Below are 10,509 nucleotides of genomic sequence, written 5' to 3'. Positions count from 1 at the left end.
GAATAGTGGCATGAGATTAATGATGTATGTTTGTGGGAATAAATATTAGTAGGCTTGATGTGTTGAAATAGTACGTGCTAATGAGTTATGATAAGGAAGACCGTAAGGTCAAGGTCGATTATTGTTGTTATGAAGTTCTAGTGTACTAGTGTTTCTTGATGTTTATTTCATGGTTTCCAAGTGAGAATCATGCGTAAGGTTGGGTTGTAAAATCATGTTTAGCACTAGACATTAAGTTTGAACAGTTGAAGTTCATAAAGGTGGATGTGATGATTTCTTGATCAATGATGTTAGTTATATGAAAGTGATCTAATAGGCTTGAACGGTGTATGAAATGGCTTAAGTTTAAATTGATTCGTAATGAAGTATACTGTTGTAGGTATGGTGTAGAAGTATGTCAAGGTGATATGAGGTTGCGGCATATTTTTCTTAGACTATTACATAATTTGTGTGGCTAGTGGTACCATTGAATTGTTAAGTGGAGAAAGACTAGTTAGATGGTATATGGTGATCTAAATAGCCATGTTAAGTGTTAGAATCTAAGTTTGAGTTTTGAAGGTTGAACCGATAGAAATAAGTGTGCAAGCATTATACTATGACTATTGGTGGCTATGGAAAGATAGAGTGTATCCCAGAAGGTAGTCATTCGGGTTAAGTCTACGATATGCATGTATTGTCATTTATTTTTTTTCTTTCAGACCCTAGAGTGCAGTAAGTGTAGTTCAGTTAAAATCTGGTAAGGGATCTCCCAAACTCTAGATGATGACTTGAAGTTAAGGGGGAGATAATAGAACGAATGACCAAGTAAGGCTCTCAGATTCTAGTAGTGATGCAGTATGATTTAGAACATCAGAAAGTGAGGGTGAATCTCAACCCATTCCTTCCTTAGTATTTTTTTTTGTTATTCGGATGCTTACTCATGCCTTACGATCCAGTTCTGTGATAGTAGTTCATGATTCCTGTATATGATAGAGAGTCACGTACTCTTCCAGTTCCGAGATAATGAGTTCTAGTTTATTCAAGTAGTCAGAATCACATTCCTTATGTTATGAACTCTAGTTGAGGTCATGCAACTCATGACACATGTACTCACTCTTTATAGTGTGCTCAGTCCCTTATAAATTTTTTTTCATGTTTCAAGGTCTTATGTTTTAACCTTTTTGTGACCCGCCCTATGCAATGATAGTGGTGATGATGTAAATATTCTTGTTGATGGAAGATCATAGTATGCTTGTTTAGATACGGCCATAAGTATTAAGTAAGATTTGGGGCCAAGTCTTTGATACATGTGATGGTTAGTGGAAAAGTTTTTGTGTGTGTGTTTTCAGGATAGCGCGTGGGAGTTATATTGATAATAGTTTAGAAACTATGTGAAGTATGTATTTATGGGTGATTGCCGTGAATTTAACATGTGGTTATAAATTAGGCTTGAATGACGTTTTGGGATTGTAGTGAAAGGTCGCAATATGCATTAGCGACTTCATATTAAGAGTTCAAAGTAGTCATTGAAGTGGTAAGGCATGTTATACTTAGGATATGATCTTTAAAGGAGATATGGAAGATTGCATCATATGGTTTAGAATAATAGCGTGGTCTGGCATGTTGTAATTTTTTTTGTGACTTAGAGTTAGGCTTGATCAAGGCGAAGGGATTAAGTTATTTCTGACATTAGTAAAAAGATTTGTCAATGCTCATATGAGAATTTTAAGCTGAGTTGAATGAATATGATATTTATAGGGAATAGTATAGTTAAGGGATATTCAGGAAGTGCGCTAAGCCTGAAAGTAAGAAGTTGTATTGCCAAAGGTCTGAGAAGTTGTATTGCCAAAGGTCTGAAAATTCTATCCTAATTTATGAGTTATACGTCTATATTCCAGACTGCAGAGTAGAGTAAATGTTGTGATTTCCTCAGTTGGATGTCTCGTGCAATCCATACCCAAGATTAGTGGCTCCCTATTACGGCTAGAACTTTTTTTAGAGAGAGTATTGAAGAGATACTCCAATTAAGTATGAGGGTCTAGCTTAATTCAGTCTATATAGCCAGTAAGTCAGTTTAGCAGTCAGATTCGCATGACTTGTTTTCTCGTCTTTGCACTTATTCATGCTACTCGAAATCTCAGACATGCTACTATTCCAAGATAGAGTATACCAGTAGTTACGAGTATAGCCCAGTTCATGCATCATGCATTAAATTTAGATTCCAAATGTTCAGTTATGATTCAATTCGTAGGTGCCCTGTGCATCGCCTTAGTTTTTCGAGTATCTTAGTGAATTGAGCATTTATAGAGGGACATAGGGTCCCAAGGGGGAGATACCCCATTCTGCTACATGCATAGATTCTTATTACAAGCTCCGCACCAGTTGTCATTGCGTATTCAATCATACGTTCATATGTCAGTTCAGTCAAATATGCATGTATTAGAAATGCATGTTCAATAGAAAAAGTTCAGCTTATCAGTGTATTAGGCGTGCGTTCATGAGAACAACTCAGTCACAGATCCATGCATCAGATATGCATGTTCATTATGAGAATTCATCTTATGAATAGCTTCAGTCGTGTATTCCATGCATCAAATATGCACGTCCGGTATAAGAATTTAGAACATCAGTAGTTCCAGCCTTATGTTTCAGATCAGTGTATTCTTTCTTAGAGAAACATATCATGTCCGCATTATTCCATACCTCTAAGCTTCAATATGTTCCTACCCATCATTCGAGGATGAATGATCCCAATGGGGAGATAATGTAACACCCCGTATTTTCGGGCTAGAGTTTAGACCATGATTTCGATGCGTTGATAATCCCGAACCCATAAATCCTATGCTAATATGGCATGTAAATTATTTGCGTAGTATGTGAATCCATTCAAGCTTGAATTTAGACCATAAAGGTCCTTCAACTCAAGGACTAGTTGAAACTATTTCGATCGATTAAGTTTTAGTGGACATTGTAATTTGTGTCAGCTTCCATTGACCATAACTCTTTGTATATGTCGAATTAGAGAGCCTGCTATATGTCAAATAATAGGTCTTTGAGTTAGCTTTCCAACGATACCAATTTTACTAAAATCCGACACCTGAGCAAGAGGTTATGGCCTTTCAAAGTAGTAGGCGGCGCCTATGTAAACATAGGCGATAGCATAGGCAGCGCCTATGTAAAGGTTTCAAGTGACTTAAACACTCCGTTTTTGGGGCAAAATGGTCCTTTTCCACCCTTACTTAGACCTAAACACGAAATTCAGTTCCCAAAGACTCCAAAATACATCTTCATTCATCAAAATTGTTCAAGAACTCTCTCTAGGGTTTCAAAATAAAAACCCAAGTAGTTCAAGATTCAACCATGGGTTTTCAAAATAAATTGAAGATTTGGAATCTCCGCAACGTAGGCTTCAAGAAGCACCTATCATATTCGCATATAGAGGTACGTGGGGTTATCTCAAAAATCTCATGGGCTTTAAAAATTCATGTTTTCAAAATGGGGGTTTTGAAATTACGAATATGATTATGTTTTAAACGTTTTATGATATTGATTTGGCCCTTAGGCCTACTCCCAAAGTGATTTGCTATATGATATATGTATATGCATGTATTTCGAAAAGATGTTAACTTGAGAGCATGAATGATATGAAATTTCCTCTCTTGATGTGAATTTGTTTTAAATGTTCATATGATGTAAATTGTTTGAAAACATCTTGAAGAGCATGACATGAAATGTTTTGAGAATTGATATGATTTTGACTTGAAAACGAGAAGGTTATTCATGTTGAATACAATGGTTGAATGAGAAGAATGATGTGATATTGATGGCTTGCAAGTCGGGTATGACGATACCCTACAGAGTATGACATGTGATTGATTTGAACAAAATTTGAATGCATTGATTTTACATAAGATAGGTGGATGCCCGAAGAAGGCGTTTGAGTGTAAGGGCTCATCGCTGGAAACCGTGTTTGCCGACACGGGAATTTGGTACCAGGCTAAGTGATCTTGAGTACTTGACTTTATGTCATTCCCAAATTGGGATTATAGGTAGGAGCCCGGGCTAAGTGATCTTGGGCACTACCATTGGGTCGAGACACCATGCTTCGTGGTCTTGTGTGCCTCTCCCTCACTTATACTCTAATCTCAGCGGCAACCGAGGATTGACAGTTGGTGTAAATTATGTAGGGTATTCCACCTAGCTCAGTTGCATTTCATTGTTATTGAAAACAATTACATTATGCCCATGTGTTTTCAAATGATTTGATATGAAACTGCTTTATAATGGCTCTCACCTATATTGTGTAAAAATATTATACTTCTGTTTTGATTTCTCTGTGTACCAATACTTTTGTATTGACCCCCTTCCCTCCCAGGTTCGGAGGCACAGTCTAGAGGTCCAGGTAACCAGTAAATTTCTTTCGACAGATCGCAGAATCAAGTGGTGAGCCTTTTATATTTCGGAAGGCCCGACGTCTACTATTTCATTTATCATTTATTAGTTTTGGGTCTGCTGGGGGCCTTGTCCCATTTTTCAGATAGACACTGTTTCAGTCATGTAGTAGAGATTTCGCAGACGATTTTAGAGATGTTGATTGAGATTGTGGGACATTGTTTCCCCATTATTGTTCACATATGATTCTTGACCATGTTTCCGTTATATTGTGTATCTTTCGCATTTCTTTTATCATATAAATTATGTGCATGATTACCAGACAGATAGGGGTGTTTCGGGCCTTATGGTTCGGAATACTCGTCATGGCCAGGGCCCCAGTTCGGGTCGTGACAGACTCTAAGTGTTTTCTTAATTAATTACCCAAGCACAAACAACTTCTCACTAAAAGTATTTTTTCAAAAAGCACTTTCCAAAATAAGTTGATTTTTAAAGCTTGGCCAAAAAGGATATTAGAGTCGATGTGATTCGACATGAGTATAGTATGTTTAGTTATATGCTCATTTTTGTTGCAAAATCAATTTGGCTTTTGTTTGACATAACTCTTTGTCACTCATGAATCTTTTTGTATGTTTTATTTTGCGAAGCAAAGTTCAAGGTTGTTCCTACTTGTGATAGGATTAGTTTTTTGCACTACTCAATTTATATCCAGGATATGGTCAATTTGTATCCAGGATAAATTGTATCTTGAATCTAAATTTTTTTTTTTATATTTTTTTTATATTGATTTTAGGATCAAGATTCTCAGAGCAAAACCTTGCAAACTCTTCCCGTGGTTCAGTAATATAATGGCATGTTTCCACTAACTACTTTGAGGAATGAGAGTAAGAAAAGAAATTTAAAGTTGTGTTTGGTATGACGGAAATTAGCTACCTTAAATTATGGAAGACACTTCATCAAAGAAAATTATTTCTTACTAAAAGGGGAAGAAAAGCTTCCTTATTTATGGGCAGGTGTCATTTTTCCTTGATAAGTATCCAAACTCCAACTCTGTGGCACTCACTTGTGTTAACACTTAGACATTGTTACCAGCCTTTGTTACCCAGTAGTATCGTCAAAACATGATTTGTGTGATGCAGTCACTTGATCAATGTAACTAATTGTTAGTTTGATTTTAGAATGACATGATTTCACTTTACAGGGTTTTCATGAAAATATAGCTACCTGAGAAGTGAGGGTCGGGATGATAAATTCAGCCAAGGAATTTTGAACAAAAGAGAAAATGGGATTTCAGAGATTTCTCAAATTCATTCCAAAACCAACCGCTTCTGATCGAACTTCACTGCTACCTCTTGCTGTGAGAACGATAGATTCCTCATTGTGCACCACTAACAACCTCACGCCTGTTGTCTGAAACCAACTGAACCAACTCATGGAAACTCACCTCACGCCCTCTTTCACAGCCAAAGATTTTCTCTCTTTTCTCAAGAACTGCATCCGTTACCACCCTATCCTCACTAACCTTGACTTCTACCTCTTCAACTATGCTGCTTCTGTTGATTCATTCCGACATGATCACACCACTTTTGAGTGGATGGTTCGCACTCTTGCTACCACCCACCGCCTCCAATTTCTTACTGCTCTCCTCCAATTCATTTCTTCTAACCCCTGCCCGTGTGCTGATGGTATTTTCTCTTGCCCCAAAACTGAACCTATTTTCCGTTTCGCAATTAATGCTTATTGCAAAGCTGGTAGGTTTTATGATGCATTGTTGGCGTTTGACACAATGAGAAGATTGATTGATGGGAAGCCTGATGTTGCTGTTTGCAATATAATAATTCATGGATTTGTGAAGTTTAAGCATTTTGATAAGGCTTTGGAGTTTTACCATAGGATGATTGGAGAACGAGTAAAGCCTGATGTAATTACGTTTAATACTTTGATTGCTGGATACTGTAAGAACTCACAAATGAGCTTGGCTTTACAAATGTTTAAGGAGATGAAAACTCATGGATGTGCTCCGAATGTAGTTAGTTTTAATACTTTAATTAAATGGTTCCTTTTGGATTGAAAGATTGAGGAGGGAATTGGGATGGCCTATGAGATGACTGAGATGGGATTGGGACATTTCGGCAGTGACATGTGAGATTTTGGTTGATGAGCTTTGCAGGAAGAGAATGGTGTTGAAAGCATGTGATTTATTGGTTGACTTTGCCAGAAAAAGTGTGCTGCCAAGAACATTTGATTATTTTGGGTTAGTTGAGAGGCTTTGTGGGGAAAGGAATGTAGCCAAAGCAATGGAATTGGTGCATGAGTTATGGAGGAACGGGAATTCCCCAAGCTTGATCGCTTGTACAACCTTGATTGAAGGTTTAAGGAGAACAAGAAAGATTGATGAAGCATATGAAATTATGGAGAAAATGCTGCAGGAATGCATGCTTCCGGATAGTGTCACGTTTAATTGTCTACTTAGTGACGTGTGATGCAGCAAGAGCGAAGGAAGCGAATAAGATGAGGTTATTGGGTTTAAACAAGGGCTTGGATCCTGATAGTGTGACGTATAATATTTTGATATCAGGATTTAAGAGGGAGGGTAAAAAGATGGAATTGGAAGCTCTGGTGGAAGAGATGTTGGATTTGGGGTTTATTCCTGATATTGCTACTTATAACAGGTTGATGGATGGACAAGCTAAATCAAAAAGTTAATTTTCTTTGCCCTTACCCTCTTCAAGTTCAGACTACTTAATTTATTGATCCATGTGTGGACATGATGACATGCATATTAGAAGCACCGATGGAGAAAATCAATGATTCTTTTCCCCGTTCTTTCAATCATCACCAAAGAAGATTGGTGAGTTATGCATCGTCGAGTTATTTTTTGAGAGTCAACTGAAGCAACAGCTTGAAGCTCTCATGGCTTAAAATGGTATAAAAACTGTGATCATCTTTTGCACCGCAACAGATCATAGCAGATATGCAACATATTTCTTAACTAACATGGAGTACGATGGAGTGATGGACTCCACCACACAGATCAAGAAGGAAGTTCTGCTATTCAGGGGAGGACAAAGAAAAAACTCAAGGGAATGTGAAGAATTGTATCTATGTGTACCCCATGGCAGTTTGTCCGCTTAGAAACACACAAGTTTTGAGATTATGTTTCTCAGGTCCTTCAAAAATATCTCTGGGTGTATATTGGATCTCCAAAAGTTATTCGTTCTTGAAGGTTCTGACATGGGTGTGGTAATATTTTTGGTCCACATGCACTAGAAGCATGGGTCTTTATACCTTACGCCTAGTATCTGATGGATCCTAAAGGCTTCCTCGCTTATCTCGGTCTCAAGGTAGATACAATAGGTTCCTTTTTTCTTGTTTGCTCTTCAAGTCTACTTAGATAGTTATGTGTGTGTGATGATAATAAAAAGTAAACATCTCTCTTATGTCCTCAGGTTAAAAGGTATTGTATGTGCCTGTAGTGCACTAATGGATGCCATCCTTTCGGCAGTTTAGAAGCAGTTCAGAAGCATATGGAAGCAAAACTCATTGCATAGTGCATTATGGTGATGGTGGTCATGATGAAGAGGCTGAATTAGAAGAGTTTATGACCATGTCAGCAGGTATATGTAGTGATGAGATATTTTCTAATGTACATTTGAGCAGAGGCAGGTGCAGCCTATATTTAATGGATTCAATTGGACACAATAGTTTCTCTACAGAAATTAGATGTGTTTTGTGTGTAAAACTCCACCAAGATTTCAACAAATATTAAATTCTGAATCCATAATTTCGACTAGAAAATGGGTTCAGTCTAACGAACTTTAAAAGGTTGAACTGATCAAATTTAGATCCTGAATCTGCAGATGCGTTAAGAATATCATGCGTGTGAACTGTGATATTTGTTCTCCTTGTTTTATTTACCATATTCAACGTATGTGAACGCAACTGGAAATCCAAGAATTCTTTTTCTGTAATAACATATTAGCTATGATGTATCTAGTAGGCTCCGTACCTGCTAATATTTACAAGCTGTTGTTGGTTAGAGAAGGGGGAAAACGTAACTTGAAATATTGTTTCATTAACTTGAAGGGAGAACACAAGGACAATAGTCTCCCAACAGCCAGCTTTTTGCATTTCCTTAAAATTGTGCCTTCTCCAAAATGCAAACTTTGCAACACTAACTGTGATGAGACAATTTAATCATCTATTTCGTTTGTGTCCCAAGGTTCAATTAGGTGTCCTACCTTTCATAAACCAACTTGATACTCGTTTGCTGGAAGTTACTAACCGATTGCTTGCTCTAAAATCAATCTAATACTCAAGCAGCCAATTATACTCTTCCAACATCCCTCTTTTACCCATTTTATCCCTTACCTCGTGACTCACATGAAAGAGTCGCATTAGATATATCTTTCAAGTACTCACTTTCACTTTTAAATCAGAATGTAATTCTTCAAAATGTTACGGAAAAAATAAAAAAACTACCCCATTGTTTGTCATCCTACATGCTTATCATGGATGGTTTTCTGAATATGGGTCGGTGGAGGTGTGGTTTTCCCTTTCAGAAATACACAACTGCTATCACTACTGAGATATTCATGCTTTGGTTCAGGCTCAACAGCTATCCCTGCAGCATGGGTTTACACCATTGCAAATCAATATCGATTCTAAGGAGATAATTACCATTGATATATGCTCCTAATGATCTTCATTTGTCTGTTCTTAATGACTGCAGGTACCTCCTCTGGCTTTTGGGTGATCCACCAGTGCATCATATCTACAAGGAGCAAAATATCTTAGCAGATAGATTAGCATGTATGGTTTCGGCGACAAATTTGGGTAGTGAAAATACAACTTTTTGGAATCCTTCTCCTCCATTTTACTACATGTTTTGTTGGACGACCAGGTAGGAAGGATGCAAACAAGACAAATAGATTTGACAATACACCCTTGTGGTGGACCCCTTCCTCAGACCCGGAACATAGCGGGAATTTTAGTGCACCGGGCTGCCCTTTAAGTGTGCAGGCAACTAGAGAAGCAACCACAAATGACCAAGAGATGTTAATGGGGTCAAATTTTGAAACACATGCTCCTACTACCTCTACTATAGCAAGTACTACTAATAGTTGTGTGGTACCAACTGTTAGGCCACCCTCTTGCGTATCTTTTAAGTTCTGTTGTAAGTTGTAACTAATCTCTAAGTCCTTGTAGGTTCTATTATATATGTACATCCAATATCTTTTCATCACCCAGAAAAAAGACTATTATTACAGGGTCATGGTTAATCATTGACACTATTACCACTTGTTAGGATTATAGGTTTTTTATTATGTCAAAAGCTATTAAGTGATAACATATATTTAACTTTATTTCATAGTCAAATTCCTCAAGCAATCACCGTACTTGATCGTGACTTAGGTTGGAGCCATTCCTTGAGGAGTTTGGAGCTGAAAGGGCACATTTTTTAAGCAAATAAATCATAAGAGCACTCCGAATTTGGGACCAACCAAAAGGGCCAGTTTTTCTTTTCTATTATTATATTATATAGAAGAGGTGATTTAGACCACGCAATTATCAAAAAATTTCTTCACTTCCACTTAATTACATATCATGCTCTAATATATAAAAATTTCATTATTTCATCATAATGATTTAAATATTTAATATATTCTATTAATTTATATTAACTAACTATAACTACATATTGAAAGTAAAAAAAATTTTTTTATTTAATTGGCTATCATGTTCAAAACTAATTTGTTATCACGAATTACAATAATTAATAACTTAAAATATTTAAAAGACATATAGAAATTTTATTGACTCTCATTATTTTAGCAATGCCACATAAATTGAGATAAAAGAAAAAGTACTACAAATCATAATAATTAACAACTTAAAATATTTAAAAGATATATAAAAATTTTAGTTGATTCTCAAAATTGTATCGAAGCCACCTAAATTGGGACACAAGGAGTAAATATATTATTTGATAATTACGTAAAAATTATTATAAATCACAATAATTAACAAGTTAAAATACTTTTTTAAAAATAGATAAAAGTTCTATTCAACTCTCAAAATTTTATCGGTGCATCATAAATCATGACAAAATAAAAAATTATCTTAATTAATTGCAAC

General features: G+C 36.4%; 1 protein-coding gene across 1 annotated transcript; it reads left to right on the top strand.

The window, feature by feature from the left end:
- The first annotated feature begins 4,654 nt into the window (after positions 1-4,654).
- Positions 4,655-9,918, top strand: LOC107849243 (pentatricopeptide repeat-containing protein At2g36240). The gene is given in 5 exon segments (XM_047400854.1): positions 4,655-6,490; positions 6,492-6,847; positions 6,849-7,715; positions 7,821-7,988; positions 9,104-9,918. Coding segments are annotated over 3 exon segments (1,422 nt in total). The 5' UTR covers positions 4,655-5,653; the 3' UTR covers positions 7,078-7,715; positions 7,821-7,988; positions 9,104-9,918.
- The last annotated feature ends 591 nt before the right edge of the window (positions 9,919-10,509 follow it).

Source organism: Capsicum annuum, chromosome 1, assembly GCF_002878395.1.
Source record: "Capsicum annuum cultivar UCD-10X-F1 chromosome 1, UCD10Xv1.1, whole genome shotgun sequence".
In the NCBI taxonomy this organism is placed as follows: domain Eukaryota; kingdom Viridiplantae; phylum Streptophyta; class Magnoliopsida; order Solanales; family Solanaceae; genus Capsicum; species Capsicum annuum.
The sequence above is the reverse complement of the archived record's forward strand: the minus strand, read 5'-3'. Positions and strand labels throughout refer to the sequence as shown.